The 25,519-nt window shown below is 34.2% G+C and overlaps 2 protein-coding genes across 2 annotated transcripts in view; both read left to right on the top strand.

Annotated features, from left to right (window-relative positions):
* LOC105227127 (molybdopterin synthase catalytic subunit) overlaps window positions 1-18,862 on the top strand; it is a 111,766-nt gene extending 92,904 nt beyond the window's left edge. Inside the window, exon 5 of the mRNA XM_049450130.1 lies at window positions 18,172-18,862. Within this exon, the coding sequence (XP_049306087.1) occupies window positions 18,172-18,177 (6 nt within the window). The 3' untranslated portion in view covers window positions 18,178-18,862. The remainder of the gene's footprint in view (window positions 1-18,171) is intronic.
* The window catches only part of LOC125776669 (uncharacterized), a 532,635-nt gene that overhangs the window by 228,769 nt on the left and 278,347 nt on the right, over window positions 1-25,519 (top strand). The gene's annotated exons all lie outside the window — the stretch shown is intronic.

The following is a 25,519-nucleotide window of genomic DNA, read 5'->3' as shown; positions in this document are numbered from 1 at the left end:
CGACACCGGAAATGTTTGGCTTATCTCCACGTATATTCCTCACGACGATGAGGTAGAGCCACCTCCCGCATTGCTAAGAAGGACCTCGGCTGAAGCGTCCCGGAATGGTGTCTGTCTCATCATCGATTCGGACGCCAACTCGCGACATTCGATCTGGCGGAGCTCGGATACCAACACTAGAGGTGAGTTGTTGTGACCGCAGGCAGAAAGGCGGTTCTCGACCTCGTCCCCGATGACCACTACTTTTCTGATCACAGTTATATCAGGTTTAGTTCGGTCGGAGAAGGTCCGCCCATAAAATATTTCAGAAAGAGGGAAGGTTACCGCAGGAGACTTCGGCAAACTCTCCCACGCGCACCGGGGGTGGACGCGTTGGCCACCGCCGATGTGGTGGATGGGTGGGTCGAAGTTTTCAGCTCGGCGTGTAACACTGCACCGGAGAGCTCCTGTCCACTGAAAACACCGAAGGGCAGAAGGAAACCTCAATGGTGGACTTAGGAACTCTCGTAAATTAGGGCGTCCTATAGACGCTTATTTAACAGGGCCCGTAGGAGTGGGTTATCTGACGATTGAGCCTTGTATAAAACAGGACCTTCGATATACAAGTCCGAGCTAAGAAGGGCTAAGATGATCTCGTGGAAGGGCTTCTGCGAAAAAGCGGAGGGCTGCCACAAGTCCTCTAGATTCAGACGCAGCCTCGCAAAAAACCCTGTGTCCCTGGGGTATCTCAAGGATGCAAATGGGAAGTGAGCCCTGAGCAGTGAAGGGACACTTCCAATGCTCCTTGATGCTCAGTTCCCTTGTAACACGTCCTCTGTGGAGGTATCGGCCTTTGTCGACCTTCTGGATGAGCGGCACTTGACATGGGCGATCAATTCCTTCAAACTGTTCAAGTCCCCGGGACCGGACGGCATCATACCAGCGCAGCTGCAGCAGGCTGTTAAGATTTACGTTCATCCCGACGGCTAGCAGGGGCTCCCACGACACGGCCAAAGATTTCAGGCCCATCAGCCTCTCCTCCTTTTTACTGAAAAGTTTGGAGAGACTGTTGGACTGGTATTTAAGAAGGCGCATTCCGAGAGGCTATCTATCAGGAGGGCTTTTCAGAAGACCACACTTGCAAAGAAACTGGAGGGCGTTCAACGGGCTGCGCTCATCAGCATGTGCAATGCCTTAAGGTCCGCCCCAACCATTGCACTTAATACAATTCTGAACATAACGCCGGTGGACATTGTCGGAAGCTGTATGGCCGCAAAAGTGGCTATTAGGCTCAGGTAATATGGGTTCCTAAAGAAGCGTGTATCTGAACACTCGGATATCCTCACAAGCTTTGACTGCATACCCGACCATCTGGATCATGGAGTCGCCATATCGTATTCCGGCGGCTCCTTTTCTGCCCATATACCGACGAGGGAGGTTTGGGAAGGAAGAAGCCGTTGAAGGGGAAGGGCAGTAAGCTTCTTTACGGATGGGTCAAAGCTTGGGGGAAGGTTGGTTGAGGGGTCTACTCTCGGGAGCTCTCCATCAAATCCAGCTTCACACTTCCCGACTATTGCAGTCTCTTCCAGGCTGAGGTCACAGCCATCAAAGTTGCAGCAGATTTGCTGCTCCGAAGAGTGTCTACCTTCAGAGAAGTGACTATTCACTCAGATAGCAGAGCGGCGATAGTAGCCTTGAACTCATTCGCAGTGTGTTTAGGGTTGGTCGAAGAGTGTCTGGCGTCACTGTCTCTGTTCTATTACTGGATAGCTGGGCCTCGCGGCTGCTTGGTCAACGCTGGGCCAGCATTGATATCTGCGCGGGCGCAAAAGCCTTTTGGCCAAAGATACATCGAAGGAGATCTAGTGATCTCTTTGCCCTCAGTAAGCCTAGCCTCTCATTAGTGATGCGACTCTTGACGGGCTACTGCCCTATTGGCATACATGCTGTAAGACTGGGAATCTTACCGGACGTCGCATGCAGAAGCGGCTTGGAAGAAGATGCGGTAGCAACTAGCCAACACTTCCTTCTTGACTGTCCCGCTTTTGGGAGATTTTGACTTAGACACTTCAGACATCCCACCGAACTGGCGGGCGTAGAAATTAAGCGCCTTTGCAAATTTGTATTGGCTACTAAGCATTTTGCCGATCTTTAAGTCCGAACACTGGAGTTCTATTTTCAATGGCTTCACAAAGGCCCGGATGGCTAAATGAGATAAGCCTCCAACAACTTCGGCGACTTCTAGGCTGAACATTCGCCTTGGGGGACTGGGATGGCTATATGAGATAAGCCTCCCCCTAAAGCCACTCCATCAACACAGCCAAACACGAAGTCACATCACTGCCAGCACTCCAATGTACCACACACACAAAACCCACATACCAACAGAACCCACACATCAACAGCACACACACGCGAGGGCACCTCTCATCCACACACCACACTGGGTACCACTCAACAAAAAGGGTCATCATCTCAACACTTCAGTTTTGCACACCGAACTACACTTTTTCGCTGCCCACCGTTTACGCTAGTGATTTCCATAATTATTAAGCATAATAACAAAAACATATTTGTACTCGTATTGTGAAAGTAAATAATTGTAGAGCAAATTTATATTGTAAAGTAAATGCGAGCCTATTGTAAGTCTCTTACTCTTTACTTTAAACTAAATCAAGTTGGCAAAGTGGTAAGTGTACAGAGTGAAACGGGTAAGGGTATAAACAAGCGCTATAAATCAATAACTTTAGAAGCCGGAAACATTAAACTACACACCGTGATGGTATGAGAGAGCTTTATGGGAGCTGGTGAAAAAATTGGACGAGGGGCGTGGCACTGCCCACTTTTTGGTGAAATCGCATATCTAAAGACCCGACCACACAGATTTTGACAAAATTTATTCTTTTTACATTCTTATGTCACATTGTTAAAATGGACGAAATTAGACAACAACCACACCTACTCACCATATAGCACGGTTTTAAATTCTACTTGATTCATTCAGTTTGCAGTACACAAATCAAGAAGTCATTAATATAGCGGGATACAAGTTAGCACAAACATTGTCTTTAGTATGTGTCACCTTATGACTAAAAATTGCTTAAATCCAATAAAAACTGTTAAAAGATTTTCGAACTTCGTGTTGACTTTGTCCGCATCTATCGGGAAATATGTGAGTTATCCTAATGAAAATAAGAGAGCGTGTTTTATTAACAGTGTATCTTTGTGTCTGAAAAAAATAAATTTGAGCTAATAACAATTAATATCATGATTTTCGAACATCCGTATGATTGTTTTTACGCTGGCTTAGATTCTTCCAAGTTGTAAGAATGTAATATGTTCGGTTGCACCCGAACTTAGCGATTCCTTACTTGTTTTTTAATAAGTTTAGTCATTTGTGGAAAATAGTGTTTTCCAATATCTGGTCTTTATTTACCTTACCATTGTGATGGGTCTTTTTGTGTTCTGGCTCTATTATTTTAAATTTAACATCTTCATCTGCGATATCGGTAGTTGCTTTCTGTGTTATCCTGATACGACATTGTGAGAAATTGTCTTGATATACTTACTGTAATAATGAAATGCACATATGTATTTCTCTTGGATTTTAATTTCATTGATTACACTGTGATAGCTTTTTTCAAAAAAAAAAAAAGACAAGACCAAATTCGACGGTTTCCCCCTATTTCGGGTACTACGAATCGAACTGCATCATTACTTTTTTGAGTTACAATCATGGTTTCATACAAAAATTTTTGTTGAAGTTTCTTATCAAAGTGGCCCATTGGAAAAGAAAGGCACATTTTCTTCGGTCTCTAACTTTTTTAATGTTGACTTTTTTGGTAAACTTTCTTTGGCAAAGCTTCTCAGAATAAGTCCGTCTTTAAGTTCTTAAATGACTGTAAACCCCAAAATCAATGTTTTTTGGGTCCTTATAGCCAATATGTTGAAAAAACTGAAATTTAATTCATTTTAAAAACTTTAATTCATTTAGAAAACCTAAGTAAAATCTTGAAAAGCGTTCTAAACCCAAACATAACACCGTGATAGTCGAAAAAAAAGACAAGACCAAATTCGACGGTTTCCCCCTATTTCGGGTCCTACGAATCGAACTGCATCATTACTTTTTTGAGTTACAATCATGGTTTCACACAAAAATTTTTGTTGAAGTTTCTTATCAAAGTGGCCCATTGGAAAAGAAAGGCAAACTTTTTAAAACTTTACGTTAAAGCTAATATAAACATACATATATATTTTTAAATGCAGATGTTTTCTGGTTGGTGGAAAAGTTCTTGTATTCTATGTTTGTATGTATGTATATGCAAGTAGTTGGATTCCTTCTAATCCTAATATATTTGGGTGAGGAAATTGCGCCAAAAATGAAAGTTGAAAAAGAAATCGTCAACGGAATTTTAGTTCTGATAGAATTTCGTCGAGAAAAGTTTAACTCGGTCGCCAATTCGTTTTTTAAGTGTTTTAAGTAATTTTTAAATAATTTTAATCAAAAAATGTCTAGAGTAAGGAAGTGTCGCGTTCGCGAGTGTGAGACAGAATCTTCCGGAAGATTCTTCTCATTCCCTAAAGGAGAGGAGGAGTTGATGAAGTGGGTGGAAAATTTACGGATCCCACCAACGCAGGATTTACCCACCCACAATGCATTTGTTTGCATTAAGCACTTCGAACAAAGTGCTGTGGGTATGAAAAAGTTGAAGGCACATGCTGTGCCCATCCTAAACCTTGGTAAGTGATGTTTTTTAAAATTTAAAATGTGCATTGTTTTATTTTGTATATACATATGTACATATAAGTACATATCGCTCATTTACATGAAAAGTGTCATAAGTTGTTTTTAGAATATGGAAACCAGCATAAGTTTATTGAATAAAGTAGTGAAGTGTAGTAAAATATTTTCTTTGGCATAAACGTTGTTTGTGAAAAATATAAAGTAATTTTTATCGTCTCGTTAGATACATTTTTTTTTATCTCGTGTTAGATACAAAAATCCTGTGTTCATGTAAATGAGCGATATATGTGTATGTACATACATACATATGTAGGTGTACATAATAATAGAAGTGTTTTAAATTCATTAGGTATGATTCAACTACAATTTATAAATAAGAATAAATATTTTTCTAGATATATAAAGAATATGCTAATGTTTTCAAAATTCAAAAAAAGGAAAAAATTAAGAAAAAAATTCATAAAATGTCAAATGGAAAAAATTCTGTTTGAATTGTAATATCAAACTGTTTGATTTGTATGATCAAACTTTAAACTTAAATCAGATTTTTAGATTCTTACCATTGGCTCGTTTCTAAGCTGAGAAATATTTCATTCTAATTTTATTTTCAAAGCTTTAAATACTATTTTTCAAAATATCCTAAATAACTAAATTTATGTACATGTGTGCATGGGCGAATCCAGAGTAGAATTTTGGGGAGGGAACACTTATATAATTTTGTATTTGCAACTCAAAGTATTTTTCTTCGCGGAGTGCCACTTTTGATGGAAATAATGTATTACTTTTAACTTTACCCCGTTGATCCGCGCGTGTGTGGATGTTTATGTTGCCTATTGTTTTAACATACATACATATGCACGTTGTGTTCATGTGCGTACGTTCACAAACATTGTTTTGCATGACAACGCATTTCATATTTAATATATGCAATGTATGTTCAATATATTTGAACATAGATGTTTAATATTAGTGGACTGTATGTTTTTATATATTTCTTATCTTATTATATTGCTGCACTCCGTCCTTTTGTAGCAACAAACATTTTGAACAATTCTATTAACCATTTTTTCCAATTAAAAAAATTTTCGACAGACATAAATAGGATACGACGAACCCCCTAAGCATTTGTGGACGACTCAATTGCCGGCTCGAAGATGCTGCATTTCGAATTGCGTTAACAGGCAGAAAACCCTCTACAAATTTCCTAAAGAGAAAGATGTTCGAGAAAGTTGGGCAAAGGCTTGCAACTTAGTTGTGACGCCTTTCGATAGTCTTTTTATTTGTCAAAACCATTTCGATTCGCAGTACGTTACCAAGTTTAAACTATTGCCTGGAGCTTTTCCCTGTTTACGATTAGGTTCAGCACTAAGTCGTAGCTCATCTATTTGGGTGTGCCCGCCCGTTTCTAAAACTTATGGTCGTCCTGAGGTAGCTGTAGGAAGTAAAGAAGAAAAGGACGACATTACTTTGAGGGAATTCGAAAAATATTCAATTTTAGAAGAGATTAGAATTAGAACCCCAAAATGAAGACGTAGGCTATGCATTAGATAGTCGTGAACGATTTGCTCGATCGGCACGTTACTATCAAAGTAATGCGCTTAAATTGAATAAGAAGATCGAAGAGTTAGAGGGTATTATTAAAGACTTGGAAAAAAGGTATCAAGACCTTAGTAAATGTGCAATAGTTGCGGATGTCAATTCAAGCAAAGATGCTGTAACATTCGCTAGGATGATCGTCACGAAGCGCACTACTTTCAGTGACGATGAAAGGGCATTGGCACAAAACATTAATTACATGTCCAATAAATCCTATAGTTTTATGCGTGACGATTTAGGTTTCGCTTTACCAAGCAAGAGCTCTCTTTTGCGATGGCGCCCCATAAAGTATGTTGTCCCAGGGTTCGATGCCAATGTCTTGGGAAATGTAGAGAAAATTTCAAAAAAGATGTCTGTTTTAGAACGAAATTGCGTTCTATTATTTGATGAAATATCAATTAAGACCGACCTAACATACAATAGAGTTAGGGATGTTATTGACGGGTTTGTGGATTATGGGGAAGGCCATCGTGAAATGAAATTAGGTAGTAAGTGTTGTTTTTTTATGATAAAAGGGTTGAGTTCCAATTGGAAATATGTGTTTTCTTATTATATTTCCAAAAATGGACTTTCTACATACAAATTAGAAGAAATTTTAAATAAGAACATCACAGCACTAAAGTCAATTGGACTGAACGTAAAAGCTTTAGTCTGTGATCAAGGGCCCGCTAATATTTCAGTTATGAATTATTTAAATATTTCTGAAGAAAAACCCTTTTATTTGTACGAAGGTTCCAAGATATATTGTTTATATGACTATTGCCATCTTTTTAAGTCCGTCCGAAACACATTTATGAAACATGATATTTCAACTCAAGATGGAATAGGCAGCTTTAAAGTTATAAAAAAACTTTACTCCATAGATCAGGACAATACATGTTTCAAGATATGTCCAAAACTCACAGAGGCCCACGTATATCCTAGCGTTTTTGAAAAAATGTCCGTCAAACGTGCAACCGAAGTTCTGAGCAATTCGGTTGCGGCTGGCATAGAAATGGCCGATAGCCAAAATTTATTCGGCTCCGACGAATATATATTAAAATGTGCACAGCCTACGCGGTTATTGGTTAAAAAAATGAATGATCTGTTCGATGATCTAGACTGCAAAAATTTTGTTTCAAAAAATCCCTTAAAATATCCGTTATTAAAGAACGACTCCGGGAAGGTCCAGCGTCTCTTTGATTACCTTAAGTACTTGAAATCAATAAAACTTCCGAACATGGCTCACAGTAGGTGTATAAGTGGGTTCTGTTCCACAATTGTTGGAATGATTCAGTTGAGTCAAGAATTATTCAGGGAACAAAAGGAATTAAGTTATTTATTCCTTGGGAAACTGAATCAAGACGCGTTGGAAAAATTTTTATTTTATAGAGTCCGGGCTAGCCAGGGTATCAATACCCATCCGTCTGCCAATGAGATACAATATATAGTAGCTCGATTAATTTCGATGAAAATTTTGAGGCAAAATTTTCAAAATAAGGGGGCTAACTGTGAGGATGATGACGACATAGATTTAGATTGGAACTCAGGCCGCGAAGATCGTCATCTAGAAGTACAGGGAGTTGAACACGAATCTGAGCAACTCGATCTGGAATCGTTCAGTATTCCAGACAAAAACTTTGTTGAAGAGGACGACACAGCTGACGTCCAGATCAAGCGGTATTACACTGGCTATGGTATTTACCAAAAAATTCTGTGTAAAATCCATTCCGAAAAATGCGCTAAAGCAATGACGAAGACACAAAGTGATTTATCGCTTTATTCAGAGGCCCTAATCAAAGCGAAAAATTATAAGGATGACGCGGATTTTAGGCTAGTCAATCCAAGTGATAGGGTCTTCGAAGTGTGTCGACTGCAGATGATGTGGTACGTCAACCTTTTCAACAAATATGCTCACTGTTCAAATGTTCGTAGTCTGATGTTGTCCGCAATTAAAGAAAAAACGGAAAATGTTTTTCCTGAGTGGTTTGACCCAACCGATGAGTGTTTTACTCATAAAATTAAGTTGTTAGAATACTTGAATATGTATGTGTTTGTGTGTTTTCTACAAATTTAGACATCGACTATTTGGCTAAAATATTGGCTTGTGACGATTGTTGTCTTTTGTTGGTGACATATTTACATGTGTATGCCCATGTAAATTAATTATGTCGTTTGTTTTTGGGCAACCACGGGCGACTGCCTCGTTTTCTTTATTACATTTTCTTAAATACAATATTTTGCTTAAGCCTAGATACAAATATTAATCTTACATTCTAGGAAGTATATCTACAATCCACTTGAGATAGGACATATGTAGGACATATGTTACAAGTGGAAAGATTCATCTTACAATCTATGAGTTACATTTTTGGACCACCTAAGGCGGACAGTATTAGGAAAGTACCATATGGGTTACATATTTATAACAGAAATACAATATGTTCATGTAATATGAACTGGTGGTATTAACTCCCCCACCTCTAAATTGAAGCGTCCCGATTCAAAGAGGAATAGTGCTTGATCCTTTCCATCATTTGATCTATAGGTTGGGCTTGATCTTGCATTGGAATTTGTTCAATGTTAATTTTAACCTGTGTGCTCTTATTCTTTTTGTATTTACAGATTATTAGTATTACTATTATAAGGCTGACAATTGTTATCAGACTGTAATTTATCATTTTACTTTTTTTTGCTTCATACCTGAGTTCTGTTATTTCTTGAATATTTTTAATGTTTTGAAAATGTATTTCTTCCATACTTAAATTCGTTGTGATTGTAATATTAATAACCTTAACTGGATTTGGTAATAGTTTCATTGTGAGAGGCTTATGATGTCTATAGACTAAGTTATCAATTTGAACATTACAATTTTCAAATCGTATTAAATAATTACCGTTAATAGTAAAGTTGTTAGAATTACAGTTGTGATAAATGGTTTTATTTTTTGCATTGATTACGTAAATATGGTTTGTATTCATTTCTATTACTTTTGATTGGTTATTATACTTATATTTACAATTCATCTTAATTTGACTCCTAAATAAATATTCGATGCAATCGTCTTTGTATTCTTCTAATTCTTTTTTAATGGAAGTCTTTTTATATGTGATATCATTTAGACATAAAATTTCCTTTTCTTGTATATTTAATTCTGCTTGATTTATATTCGGTATAGGTTGAATGTATATTGATTGATAGGTCTCTTTAGTAAAACTAGGAATCTTTACTAAAATCACAATATTTTCGTTTTGAGTGACAATTACAATTTTGATCTTACCCAATTTTTCAAAAGTTATATTCAATTTTAAACTATCGTCATCTGAAATAATATCTCTACTTAAGAGGTTATTTTGGCTCGTCATTATGATCTCTTTTATTCTTACGATATCAGTCTCAATATACATTAAATTCCCCAACAGTTTGTTTGTCCACCGTTCCTTTACTATTTTATTTAATTCTGAGCTAACTGCGTTTATATTCTGAAATAATTTCCTGTAGTGATTGTTAGTATTATCGCTAATAGCTTTAATTTGGTAGTTAAATTTTTCATTAATGTTTTTCTGAACATTGATTTGTTCGATTGCATTGTGGGCATTGATTGTATTTATTTCTAATTTGCCTTCTATTTCTTGACGGTCTTCGTCGTCCATGACGCCATAAATATATTTAAGACCTGTCCCTATAATATTAACTAATCCCCTTTCCTCAATTCTATGATGTGGGGTGAGTGTATATATCTGAGTTCTAATATGCTTAATTTTAGCCATTACAAGCGGATTCGGTTCTTTTTCTTTGAGTGTCATTTCCTCTAAATTGTCAACTATTTCTTTGTACATTGTTGTATTAATAAGATATGTAATTCTGTCGTATCTTTCGACCAACTTTACTTTTTCTAGGTTCAGAAGGGAATATCCATTCCCGTGATTGAGATCCATGATTTCGATTTGAGCTGTGATGAATGGCATTGCCGTATAAAGTATGATGATGTATAACATTGTGAACCTAAAGAATTTTAAGATTTAATATTATTGTATTATTCTGTTTCTGTTTTGTATTTTAATTGTATTTCCTAAATCTTCTAATACTACTTGTCCTTTGTACTTGGGGTTCAATTTATTTCTTTCCCCATAAATTTTTTCATAAATAATATCTCCTTTCTGATAACTTTTCTGAAGCCTTTTCTTGTTATGATGCTCTAGCATTTTCTCTTGAGCTCTTGCAATACATTTTGCATATTATCGTGAGGCTCTTTATTAAATAAAATGTTGCAAGGTTGTTTACCTGTTACAGAATGAATTGTTCTGCTCTCATAATTGATTCAAAATTACTAATTAAGCTGTGTTCTTGCTTTAAACATCTGGAGATTTCAATCAGTGTTGAATGAACTCTTTCTATTTGGCCATTACTTGTACTGTGGCGTGGTGTACAATAATAAATTTGCACATTAATCCTTTCCATTAAAGACTTGAACTGTATCGTACTTAAGCCTGGTTCATTATCAATAACTATACTTTTAACATTTGGAAATGTTTGTAACAGTTCCAAAACTTTTTCTTCTAAATTTGATTTGTCTTCTATATATTTTACGATTAGAAATTTGGAATATGAATCTAGACATGTAAGAAATTTAAGCTTTTGTGCGAAAAAAATATCTATATGGAGTTGTTCTCCCTCTTTGTTTGGTATTGGTGCTTCCCCTATTGGAATTAGTTTCTTTCCTATTTATTACTATTTCCTATTTATTACTATTACATATGCTACAATTTTTTGCGTACAGCTTAAATTGTTTTATCATTAAAGGCCAATATTATTGCTGCCTAATTTGTGCCAAATTTTCCCTATAATTTCTATGTGCTCTATTATGTGTTTGCTCGATTATCGATCCTTGATCTTCTTTATTGCAGATATCATTAGGGAATAGTTTAGTATATAGAAATTTATAGTGGGAAATGTCTCCTTCAAAATGTTTTTTATTGCATATAGCACTTCAGGTGTGCAAAATATTCCTGTAACTACTTTTGGATTCATATATTCTTTTAAAATACCAATTATATTTTCTGGTCTGTCATATTCAATTAAAAAACGTTTATTATTAAAAGAAAAAATAGTCTCTAAGACAGTAATTTTTGCTCCATTATCGATTACTATCTGCTGCTTAAAATGATTCAAAGGTTTTTTTGTTTCATGAATTTGGTACTCATCGCTACTTTCTGCGGAATGTTGGGTTTTTATTAGTGAATCACTTGAGTCACTCGACTCACATGAACTAGTTAAATTATTTAATACTTGTCTTGATAATGCGTCAGCAACTACATTTGTTGTTCCCGGTTTGTAAATAATTTTTGGAGAAAACTCCTCAATAAAAGCTCGCCATCTTTTCATTTTAACATTTGGATTTTTTTCGGACATTGCGAATGCTAATGGTTGATGATCCGTATGAATTTCTAAATTTTTTACTGCATAAAGATAATGGCGTAATGTCTTTAATGCCCAAACTATGGCGAATAATTCTTTTTCGTTTGTTGCGTAATTTTGTTCGGTGGTGTTTAATGTCTTTGAAATAAATGTTATTGGTCTTCCTTCTTGGGATAAGACTGCACCTACAGCAACATTACATGCGTCAGTAGTTAAAATTAATTTTTTCTCAAAGTTTGGTTGAGCTAATTCAACCTGTTATTGTAACGCTCTTTTTAAGGTTTCACAAGCAACAATTCCTTCTTGATCAAGATTAATAATTGTTTTTTTGGACATATACTGCGATATTTTACCATTTTCTCCCTTTAAGTGTTTTGTTAGTGGTTTAGCTATTGTTGCATAATTTCCTATAAATTTTCTATAGTATCCCGTTAATCCTAAAAATCCTCTAAGTTGTCGTAACGTCTTGGGATATGGGCAATTTTTTATTGTCTCTACTTTTTTGGGATCAGTTTTTATAACTTTATGGGATACAACGTATCCTAAAAATTCCACCTCGGTTTCTATAAATTTAGATTTTTCTATAGATATTTTCATATGGGCTTCTTCGAAGGTTTGTACTATATATTTCAAATGAGATATATGTTCCTTTAGAGTTTTTGAATATACTATTATGTCGTCAACATATACGTGACAAAATTTTCCTATAAATTCATGTAAAATATTATTTATTGCTCTCTGAAATATACTTGGAGCATTTTTAAGTCCAAATGGCATTCTAAGGTATTCATATTTTCCGTTATTTACAGAAAATGCTGTTTTTTCTATATCGTTTTCTTCCATCAATATCTGATGAAATCCAGACTCTAAATCTATTGTGGAAAAGTATTTTGATTCTCCCAAATTAAAAAGTATCACCTCGGGATTAGGCATTGGGTACCTGTCGGTTATTGTTTTTTCATTCATTTTTTTAAAGTCGATGATCAGTCTTAATTTCGGACTACCATCTTTATTTATACCTTTTTTTGGAACGACCCAAACGGGAGAATTATATGGGCTTTTACTATGGTCGTATAATCCCTTTTGCGAGTAAACTTTCGATTTCCTTATTAACAAAATTATTTGCAGATATAGAATAAGGATATTGTTTGGACCATATAGGTTTGTCATCCTCAGTTCTAATTTCTGCTTTAATATCTGTTCTAAAAGGTAAATCCATGTTAACATTTTGATGAGCTTTATTTATTATTTCAATAACGTCCTCTCTTAGCAATGAAATGTTGATATCTTTCGTTTCATTATTATTACATTTGTACGTATCAGCAACTTCGTTAGAAATTTCAACATTATTTTTAAAATGTTGTGAGCATTGCTTCATTAATTTTTCTATCCTTAGTATAATTTTTGCTAATATTATTATTGACGGGTGCCTCAGGACTTTTTTGTCCCAAGGGGTTTAGTATAATTAAAACATTGAGAAAATTTATTTTCTCTGTTTTATTATTCCCATAAATTAATTTTCTATTCAGAATATCAATTGTCGCTCCGATTTTTTTTAGGAAATTAATTCCAATTAAAAGATCGCTCTCTAAATTGTTAATTTCATAAAAACGTTCCTGTATACCAAACAGATTGATATTATGAAAATATTTTATTATGGTCGAACCGTGAATGGTTCTAACCTTCTTCTTAATTACTAAACGGTTTTTATTATTATAAATTCCGGCCCGTATATATTAGCTGGTTGCCCCCGTATCTATGAGAATTCTGAAGATTTGCCCAGTTTATGTATCGGTTTTAATAACATACGGCAAATCAGAATTTACCCTTAAAAAATGGTTCTCACCAATATTATTAATTCGTTGAATTTTTGGTTGAGGTTGTGCGCTTATTTGTGCACTTTCAATTGAGCTTTTTGGTATGTTTGTTGGCTGATAATTGGTTTGCCAATTATACCTGTTACTCCTAACATGTGGTTGGTTTCTTTGCACATGACTGAGTTTATTTATTAATTGGATTGATTGATTTACTTTCATAGGTTCTGGGTGATTGGAATACATTTGGTATGAATTATTATTCATTTGGGGGTGCCTTAAGATATTCTGAAAATTTGAATATCTTCGGTTAGCTTGAGGCTTGTTTCGTGAACCAATTTCATGATTGTTTTTAGTAAATTGCAAAGCAAATTGCGATCGTATTTGATTTGAATGAAGTTCTTGTGCTTTAGCAAGAGCATTTGGCAAATCGGTAGGTATTAATGTAAATAATATTTAGTTTACAGGGTAATTTAAACCAGTTATAAAAGTTCTTAGCGCGGTTTCTCAATTCTTGATATTTAATTGTTTTGTAATATCTGAATTGGTGCCGTGCGTAATTATAGTTTTATTTATTATTAATATCAATTTCTGATTGACTTCATTATAATAATCAATTAAGGGTGTCGATCCTTGTCTCATAACGCTCATTTCTTGATCAATTACGTGAATTGGTCGTCTGTCGGCGTAAGCAAAATCTAATCTTGCAAATATTGCTTCTAAATTCAAAACTGTGCCATGATTAGTTAACATATCGTTGACATTACCTACAATCTTATTTCGGAGGATAGTTAGTGCTCCAAAATACCTTCTACTACCTTCAATATACAGGCTTATCGAATTCTTAGCAGCTTCTCTCCAGCTGACATAAGATTTACCGGAAAATTCTGGCAAAGACTTTATTATGTCTAAATTTTCGTCACATGTTATGGAATCGTTAATTCTTTGAGTTTCATACTCAGTTACATGTGACGCATCTGTTAGAATTTTAATTCTATTACTCAACTGAGCTATCTCAGTTCTTAAGTTTGCGGTTTGTGTAGCTATTAATCTAGCTATATGGTCTACAGTAAAATTATTCACTGCCATTTTGAAAAATTATAAAATTATCTTGATCTCTTAAAAATTCTTTATTTTAGCCTCTTTTTTATAATCGTTATTTTTCGGGTTTGCATTTCGGCCGGAATAGCCCGAATTTCTTCGGAAATGTTGTCTTCCAAAGCTGGAATAGTTGCTGGCTTATTTCTGTAGACTTTAGACTTGACGTAGCCCCACAAAAAATAGTCTAAAGGCGTTAAATCGCATGATCTTGGTGGCCAACTTACGGGTCCATTTCTTGAGATGAATTGTTGTCCGAAGTTTTCCCTCAAAATGGCCATAGAATCGCGAGCTGTGTGGCATGTAGCGCCATCTTGTTGAAACCACATGTCAACCAAGTTCAGTTCTTCCATTTTTGGCAACAAAAAGTTTGTTAGCATCGAACGATAGCGATCGCCATTCACCGTAACGTTGCGTCCAACAGCATCTTTGAAAAAATACGGTCCAATGATTCCACCAGCGTACAAACCACACCAAACAGTGCATTTTTCGGGATGCATGGGCAGTTCTTGAACGGCTTCTGGTTGCTCTTCACCCCAAATGCGGCAATTTTGCTTATTTACGTAGCCATTCAACCAGAAATGAGCCTCATCGCTGAACAAAATTTGTCGATAAAAAAGCGGATTTTCACATTTCGAACCGAACACTGATTTTGGTAATAAAATTCAATGATTTGCAAGCGTTGCTCGTTAGTAAGTCTATTCATGATGAAATGTCAAAGCATACTGAGCATCTTTCTCTTTGACACCATGTCTGAAATCCCACGTGATCTGTCAAATACTAATGCATGAAAATCCTAACCTCAAAAAAATCACCCGTTACTATATGTATTTGTGAGTTTCATGAAGCAAATTAATACTCACAATAAACAATTTTTATACTTAATTTAATTAATAAATACATATGTATAAGCCTTACTTACAACTAATTTTATGTTGCTGCTTCTACTGCTGCTGTTGTTACTGTTGCTATTGCTGCTGTTACTACTGTTGCGGCTATTGTTGCCTTTGCTGCTGCTGTTGCTTTTTAAGTCGAATTTTGGCGGTTGGTTGTGCAATGGTCGTCGTTGGTGGTCGTGTGCGAGGTTTAAACGAAATATGTTTTTTGGTGAAAATTTTTTATTTATTTGTTTTTATGTGGATAGTTTATAGATCCACGCACTTTCTTCTATTTGTTTGAAATTTTCAAAAATTTTCACTTTCAGTTTTTGGTTTTTCATTTCAGATTTTAAAATCACTTTATTTGTGAAACTGTTGTAGTTTTCTGTTTTAAATTTTTTGTTTTTTTTTTTTGTTGTAATGCGTTGCTTGTTGTTCGCCCGTAATCTGCTTAAACGTGCTGCGTTTGATTGGCAATTGGTGGCACAAACACACACTCGAAATTTTTTCAATATTTTTCTAAGTGGCGCTGAGATTTTTTCTTATGTCTCTTTTTGGACTTAGCGATTTTTTATTTTGCCGTTAATTGCTTTGCGCGCTTCTAATTTCCACCGTACGCTTTGAGTCGACTTCGCGATACTTGTTTGCGTTTTTTTTTTTGTTTTTGGTCCAACAGGAGTTTACGTGTCTCCTGGCAGGATCGCCAATTAATTATGTCGTTTGTTTTTGGGCAACCACGAGCGACTGCCTCGTTTTCTTTATTACATTTTCTTAAATACAATATTTTGTTTAAGCCTAGATACAAATATTAATCTTACATTCTAGGAAGTATATCTACAATCCACTTGAGATAGGACATATGTAGGACATATGTTACAAGTGGAAAGATTCATCTTACAATCTATGAGTTACATTTTTGGACCACCTAAGGCGGACAGTATTAGGAAAGTACCATATGGGTTACATATTTATAACAGAAATACAATATGTTCATGTAATATGAACTGGTGGTATAAACTTGTATGTATGTATGTATCTAGATTTGTGTATAAGTTAAAAACTTTTAAGTTTTATTTTATTTTTTTATTTAAACATTTTGTTACAACCGTACAAAAATACTTGTTTAAACTTTAATTTCTAAGTTGCTGGAGCGATGTCCAACCAACTGAAAGGACAGCCGAATTAAAAGTAAAGCTTAAATCTATGCTTATGCTATCACCAACTTAACATTCTAAGCGCCGGCAGAGCGAGACGTCGGCAGCGACGCATATTGTTAGTGGCGTGCTAGTAGCGTCATTAATATCCGTAATATTAGTTTGGCGCTCTTTTAGTGAGTAGCGGTAAAGTGGCGTGATGCGTTTGCCAAATTGTGTACCTGCATTCCTGAGCATTCTTGGGCTTGCATGGTACAGTACACTATATAACAAAATATTTATTTTGTTAACTCCTCCCTTCTTAATTTCGAACGTCCGCGTTCGACAGCCAAGTTATTGTAAATTCTTATTTGGAGAACTGGGAGACTTCAATGTAATGAGTATTATGGCTGAGCTCTGGGGTCCTCTTTCGTACCGTAAGCATTTAATTATTAAAATGTTTCATTGAGCGACATACGTAGTGGCATCTTTGGCGCTGGTATCATATTCATTAACGATTGGCTTGATTCCTTAGACTGATGATGATTATTCGCCTTTGCGCGACTAAGTGATGTATTTCTCAACTATGTACATATTTTACATGATTTGTTGCTTTAAATGTTAGAAAAAAGGTTTACAATTCCTTTTAATTTTTACAATTTTACATTCATATTTAAATATTGGAAAAAAAGTTTACAATTTGTTTTAGTTCTTACAAGTGATTCTTAAATCATAATATTGGCCTTGGCTCAGCTAATAACATAAGTGTTTTTAGTAATTTTTTCTTTTTACAATTTCATTTTTAAATATTTTAATTTTTACTTTTTGATAAACATTTTATTTCTAATGTACGAAAATTTAAAATTTTTTAATTTATAAATTTAAAATTTTTTACATTATTATTTATTTACCTTCATTTTCTGTTTGATTTTTATCTTTTAATTATTTAAATTTTGTATTTAAATTTTCAATATTTTTTAAATTTTAAATTTTTTACAATGTTTTAAATTTTTATTTTAATTTTCAATATATTACATATTTTAATTTCGAACACATTATTTTCTTTTTGATAAACATTTTATTTCTAAAGTAGGAAAATTTAAAATTTTTTAATTTATGAATTTTAAATTTTTCACGTTATTATTTATTAACCTTCATTTTTTGTTTGGGAAACGGTATATAGGAATAGAATCTTTTTTCCTCCTTTTTTTTTGTTTTTTTGTAGTGATCATTATATTAATTTTTTGTATTCGACTATTTTTAGCGATATTTGAGTTTTTCCTCATTTTTAATTTTTATTTTATTAATTTTTTATGTTCGACTATTTTGTGTCATAATTGAGTTTTTCCTCATTTTTAATTTTTATTTTATTAATTTTTTGTGTTCGACTATTTTAAGTGATAATTGAGTTTTATCTAATTTTAATTTTTATTTTATTAATTTTTTGTGTTCGACTTTTTTTAGCGATAATTGAGCTTTTCTTCATTTTTAATTTTTATTTTATTAATTTTTTGTGTTCGACTTTTTTTTAGCGATAATTGATGTTTAAATGAGTTAAGCATCCGCCTACTTTACCCGAAAAAATTGGCGCACCCTAATACGACGACGTAATTCACCACAGCTGATGATACCACAACAGAACACCAACACATCTCACTACAGCTGTACATCAACCCACTCATCAAAAGGGATAGAAAAAAAGGGAAAGCGGACACAATTCGCTACCAACATTCGCCACATCAACACTTCGACTCACATTTTCGATTTACCACTGCGCCGCGTAAACATTATTTTCGGTTTATATTTTCCGCTCTATACTGCACTGTGAGCAGCTTTCTGGGATTATTAAAACCTCACCTCCTCCGATCACTCAGCGGTCCGGTTGACATCCTCCCCGCTCCGTATACGTGTATTCGGACTCCAAATAGAACATTATATTATTCATAAGGTCTAAATAAACGTTAAACTATTGTACACTGTAAATACGTGAGCATTTTTATTTAACCATCGAGAAAGTGAATAGTACTTTGTTTGCAAATTTTTGGCAACAAAATAAACATGGTCCTTCGAGCCTCAACGACAGGCACTATAAACTTATAGCCACAAGACAAACCACAAAACAAAAGAAAAACAAACTAGTGCAGTGAAGTGCGGTAATATACATATATATGCATAATAGTGTGGTGATCAACTAAAAGACAAGAATAAAAAAAAAAAACCAAACAATAAAGTGCAGTGACCCAAACAGAACAAAAAACAACAATTTACAAAGTGCATTTGAAAAATTAGGCCACCAAACATTTTAAGCAACAAATGCGCGCTACCTGAAAACAAAATTAAAATCGGCCGCGAAATAGAAAATTAAAATAATATCTCGCCGGCGCGAATCGCAACAAACACAAATAAAAACAAAACATACGTATATAACAAACAAAAAACAACTAAAAAAGTGTGCAGTGCAAAAACAACATACATACAGTGCTGTGAAAAAACAGAAATAAAACAAAGCAGAAATAAAAAACACAAATCGGGCGCGAAAAACTAAAGCACCTTAAAACAAAACAAATATTCGGGCGCGAATAACACACAAAAATACAAAACAACAAAACTACAAGGAATGCCCGCAGGCAGCAGTAAGCTACAGGACTAGAAGAAGAGGAATTAATATCAAAGGCCCGAATACCCGCAGACACACACGGGCATATGTATATATCCCCTCAAAAACCCTAGATGAAGTACCAAGTGAGCGTATTATGTCCTTTATTTATTTGATATATGCCTACAGCTTATAAAATTTTACCAAACACGGTAAAAGCCGAATCATTGTTTAAAATAATATATGTATGTATATATCGGAATACGCAAATGTAAAAATATTGCTTACTTAAAACATACCAAATTTCCAAAAATAAAGGAAAAATCAAAGATTTATGTACTTGTTATAAAGTTTTGGCAGTACCCTTAATGCTCAAAGAGTAATAAGCAGGACTGCAGTGCATATTTACTTGCGTACGAAGATCCATATATAAGAGCGCAAAAGAAAATAACTTTTTTCAATTCCGTTTCGCGCACTTCTTCTATTTGAAAATATAAAAACGTACCTTAAGCTTACGGCATAGAGAATCTACATTTCTTTATATACCCTACACTGGGTACCAAATTATTAAAAATATAAATTATAATTAAACTTCAGAAAAAAGGTAATCGTAACTTTCCGTAAACATCTAAACGGAACGGTTACAAATTATAAAAATCACAAATTACGTTTATGGGAAGGAATACAAAAAAGTCATTTTCCCTAAAAATACATAAGTTTGTGGACACAACGATACAAAAAGCTCGGGTATATAAAAAATTATTAACTTGAACAATATACGTTCAAACATACACTTATATGTATGTATGTATATCAAAACATACACAACTTGTAAGAATTATATAAAACATATATTACTTATATTAACACATAAACATTAGTACATATTCAAAGGCCACATTGGCAATTATTCGGCAATACCTCTTGTTCTTTGGCAAACAAAAACAAGCAGGATTGTGTACAAACAGCGAATTGATCTCTCTAACGAGCTCTCAATTGCTTAAGAACATAACTCAGAAATATATACTAACAAGTCGTGCATATTGATCTCTTTAACGAGCTCTCAATTGCTTAAAACAAAAACAAACCAAACAGAATTACACAAGCATTACAGCATATTGTTTGGTCATATACATTAGCACAAACAATTTGTGCATATTAATCAAAAACAGCGAATTGATCTCTCTAACGAGCTCTCAATTGCTTAAGAATATAAGAAAAAGCATAATCATAAGCACACTAACAATTCGTGCATACTTATGTACATAGCGCATTGATCTCCTCAGCGAGCTCTCAATTGCACAAAACATAAGTACCTTCATAAGCACATACATACTTACATACACACAAGTCCAAGTATTAGGGTGTACCTAAATACTAACATAAGGACGTAAAAGGTGGTAATAAAGTAAAAGTGCGGATATTTTCAAACTTAAAGCTAAAATAAAATAAATAAATAATATTTTTTGGAAAATAGTTAACAACAACAATAATCAAAATACACCTGCAGGAGCTACACGCTCAAAACAGGTTGTTAAATTCATTTCACAAAGTGACAGTTTAACAAGATACTGCACTAGATTTGCCTCTTTACCGATTCACGAAAACTCGGAATCGTTATTGGAAATAAAGAGCCAAAATCTCGAAAATTTTTGGACTCGCCTCCAAGCGGCTCATGACGCCATAGTAGATTCTGACAATTCAGATCTACCACAAAGCTTTAAATCATCGGCTGACGATATTTTTGAAAACTGCTTAGACCAATATGAAGAAACGAAAGCTATGATCTCCGATCAATTAAAGCTCATTAAAGCAATTGCACCTACTCCCCACAGTAGAGTAGAGCTGCCACAAATATACAATCAAGAGGCAAGTTTAGGCATCCAACTCGAGGTGCCTGCATGTGATACAGAAACCTTTTACGGAGGTTATGAAGAATGGCCGTCCCTTCGGGAAATGTTCACGGCCGTTCACATCAACCATCCACAACTATCAAAGGCACAAAAACTGTATCACCTACGATACAAGACAAAAGGTCAAGCAGGCGTCATAGTAAAACAGTTCGCTCTTAATGACGATAATTTCAATTTGGCTTGGGAAGCTCTAAAAGCGAGATATGAAAACCAAAGAATACTGGTCGATAAGCAAGTAACGACATTATTAAACTTGCCGAAAATCAAAAAAGTGAAGAATTTGTAACACTGCAATCCACTGTTTCTAATTGTTTGTCGATTCTATCGACATTAAATATTACCACAGACAGCTGGGACCCAATTCTGGTAAACATTTGCACCGACGCATTACCAGAAAAGTCGTTACTTCTATGGGAGCAATCGCTCTCATCACGAAAAAAGTGCCCAACGTGGCAACAAATGAAAGATTTTCTCACCACCCAATATGAAATTGCGGAAAGGTTAGAAGAAAAAATAATCAAAACTAAGAACATTAAACACGACCAAAATAGAAGCTTAAATAGACCCCAAGTTAGTAACAAAATCAATTCAAACAAAAACTTTTACAAAACGCAATCGTTCACATCCGAACAGAAAAAACATACGTCATGCGAACTATGTAAAAGAGGGCATAAACTTATATATTGCCAGAGGTTTAAAAACTTAAATATTAACGAAAGGAACAACTTTGTCAGATCAAAAAGACTCTGTACAAACTGCTTGTCCAATACACATAATCTTAAAAATTGCAAAAGCAAATTTAACTGCTTATATTGTCATAAAAGACATCATACAATGCTTCATTACAGCAGATATCCGATCTCTCCCCAAAGTAGCGCTTTCTCCAAAAAAGCCACGGGTTTAGTTTCAACCGCAACTCCCGAAACACGAAATACTAAAAATTGCCAAGAGACACCATATTTCTCAAAGGCACAAAAAGTTCAAACGCTGCACAGCGAAACACAAAGTGGACTAGTTACCGAACTAGTCACAACCATACCAACTCAAGTTGAGTACAATACAAATAAACACCTTAATTCACAATTAAGGAAATTTCAAACTATAGAAGATCAGTATTGTGAGGACTTTTCTAAAGCCACAACTACTCGATCATATAATGGTCGGTACGTCGTACGACAACCACTAGAGCCACAATTTTCGAATACCCCACATAATGGTAGAAAAAACAAAGTCAGATTTCCCCTAACAACGTCATATAAAAACAAAAAGATATGTTCGTAACTTTTCGACCCCGCAGGATGGCTTTTGCCAATAATGATACAAGAAAACCTGCTTAAAAAATCTCAAACTATGTGGCGCGGACTAAACGTCAAATTAGTGCATATCAACATATAAAAAAAAGTGTCTCAAAAAGTAAAAAAAAAAAAAAATAAAAATAAAAAAAAAAAATAAAAATAAAAAAAAAACAAAAAAAAACAAAAAAAATTGACACTTTTCCCCACTTTTCCCCTATTGCCCCACAGAGGCTTAAATTTTCAAATAAATAAAATCTCAAAAGCAAGTTAAGTGATCACCATACTCCCAATGCAATACTGTGACGCACCTAGACTTAACAAAAGCAAAGGTAGCTCTTATCGCACCTACTTACATTAGCGCTTCTCATAAGGGTAGTTGGTGAGAATCACACACCACTTAAAAAATTATAATTCTAATGAAGCCGTTCGCAATTACCGGCCACTCTCTCGCAAGATCCCTGCTTTGTCCTAACTCCAGAGCTAAGGAGTACCCATTCTGGCCATATCTGAGCCAGGCGTGGAGTTACTATCCTTTACTAGCCGAGAATAAATTAAAGGCAAACAATTGCCGTTCATACAGAAAAGGCACCAACCGGTATACCATACCGATGAAATAAGAAATTTTAAATAACCGCAAATTAATAGAATAAAAGCAAACAACGCATCCATTTGTTTGCTATAATAATGGGATGTCAAAAAAGGAAAATCAAAGAAACAACCGCTTTATATAATAACTACGAAAAGCAGTTACAAACTCGTAAATGCGCATCATATAGTTTCATATCGTATGACCGTAAAAGCAAATACATACATATGTTTAAAACCAAAGCCATTTTCAGCATTTATTCTGAGCCCTCGGGTACTCTACTAGCAGTACACCGATATACATTCCAACGCATATACGTACACAACACTAGGCAAAATATTCGCCTAGGGGGCCCAGGATGTTTAAATGAGTTAAGCATCCGCCTACTTTACCCGAAAAAATTGGCGCACCCTAATACGACGACTTAATTCACCACAGCTGATGACACCACAACAGAACACCAACACATCTCACTACAGCTGTACATCAACCCACTCATCAAAAGGGATAGAAAAAAAGGGAAAGCGGACACAATTCGCTACCAACATTCGCCACATCAACACTTCGACTCACATTTTCGATTTACCACTGCGCCGCGTAAACATTATTTTCGGTTTATATTTTCCGCTCTATACTGCACTGTGAGCAGCTTTCTGGGATTATTAAAACCTCACCTCCTCCGATCACTCAGCGGTCCGGTTGACATCCTCCCCGCTCCGTATACGTGTATTCGGACTCCAAATAGAACATTATATTATTCATAAGGTCTAAATAAACGTTAAACTATTGTACACTGTAAATACGTGAGCATTTTTATTTAACCATCGAGAAAGTGAATAGTACTTTGTTTGCAAATTTTTGGCAACAAAATAAACAATTGAGTTTTTCCTCATTTTTAATTTTTATTTTATTAATTTTTTGTGTTCGACTTTTTTAAGTCATAATTAAGTTTTTCCTCATTTTAATTTTTATTTTATTAATTTTTTGTGTTCGACTTTTTTTTGCGATAATTGAGTTTTTCCTCATTTTTAATTTTTATTTTATTAATTTTTTGTGTTCGACTTTTTTTAGCGATAATTGAGTTTTTCCTCATCTTTAATTTTTGTTTTATTAATTTTTTGTGTTCGACTATTTTAAGTCATAATTGAGTTTTTCCTCATTTTTAATTTTTATTTTATTAATTTTTTGTGTTCGACTTTTTTTTGCGATAATTGAGTTTTTCCTCATCTTTAATTTTTATTTTATTAATTTTTTGTGTTCGACTATTTTGAGTCATAATTGAGTTTTTCCTCATTTTTAATTTTTATTTTATTAATTTTTTGTGTTCGACTTTTTTTAGCGATAATTGAGTTTTTCCTCATTTTTAATTTTTATTTTATTAATTTTTTGTGTTCGACTTTTTTAAGTCATAATTAAGTTTTTCCTCATTTTAATTTTTATTTTATTAATTTTTTGTGTTCGACTTTTTTTTGCGATAATTGAGTTTTTCCTCATCTTTAATTTTTATTTTATTAATTTTTTGTGTTCGACTTTTTTTTTTAGCGATAATTGAGTTTTTCCTCATTTTTAATTTTTATTTTATTAATTTTTTGTGTTCGACTATTTTAAGTCATAATTAAGTTTTTCCTCATTTTAATTTTTATTTTATTAATTTTTTTGTGTTCGACTTTTTTTTAGCGATAATTGAGTTTTATCTCATTTTTAATTTTCATTATATTAATTTTTTGTGTTCGACTTTTTTTTAGCGATAATTGAGTTTTTCCTCATCTTTAATTTTTATTTTATTAATTTATTTGTGTTCGACCTTTTTTTGCGATAATTGAGTTTTTTCTCATTTTTAATTTTTATAATATTAATTTTTTGTGTTTGACTAGGGATACACCTTTAAATACACTTTTTTTGAAATGAACAATTTTTTTTTAAATTTTTCGTTATTGATAAAATATAATGTTCTTTTTTATTTAGAAAACCGTATATAGGAATAGGAACTTTTTCCTCCTTTTTATTTTTTGAATTTTTAGTGATAACTGAGTTTTACTCATTTTTAATTTTTATAATATTAATTTTTTGTGTTTGACTAGGGATACACCTTTAAATACACTTTTTTTGAAATGAACACCTTTTTTTTAAATTTTTCGTTATTGATAAAATATAATATTCTTTTTTACACTTTTCACTTGTTTAGTTAATTGATATAAATAATTAGAAATCATAATTATAATTCTTAAAACTAACATCTTACAAACGTGCATGACTGGAAGAAGTATCCCGTTTAATCCTTTTCGTCATTACTAAGGTTCCCCCGATGGCCACTTTCTCGCACGCTTCTCTTCCTCATGAGTGGGTAAGAGATCAGATGGACGATTAATTCGGCTAAGTTGATTGAAAAAAAATTGCGCTGCAGACTTCTTTTATCAGGGATTCCTGGTGAAAGGGGCTCCTGGTGCTGGGCTCCTGGTGAAAGGCCTCCAGTTAAATACTTTTACGTAC

The sequence above is a fragment of the Bactrocera dorsalis genome, chromosome 2, assembly GCF_023373825.1.
Source record: "Bactrocera dorsalis isolate Fly_Bdor chromosome 2, ASM2337382v1, whole genome shotgun sequence".
In the NCBI taxonomy this organism is placed as follows: Eukaryota; Metazoa; Arthropoda; class Insecta; order Diptera; family Tephritidae; genus Bactrocera; species Bactrocera dorsalis.
Note: the sequence above shows the minus strand (reverse complement) of the source record. Positions and strands in the feature narration are given on the sequence as shown.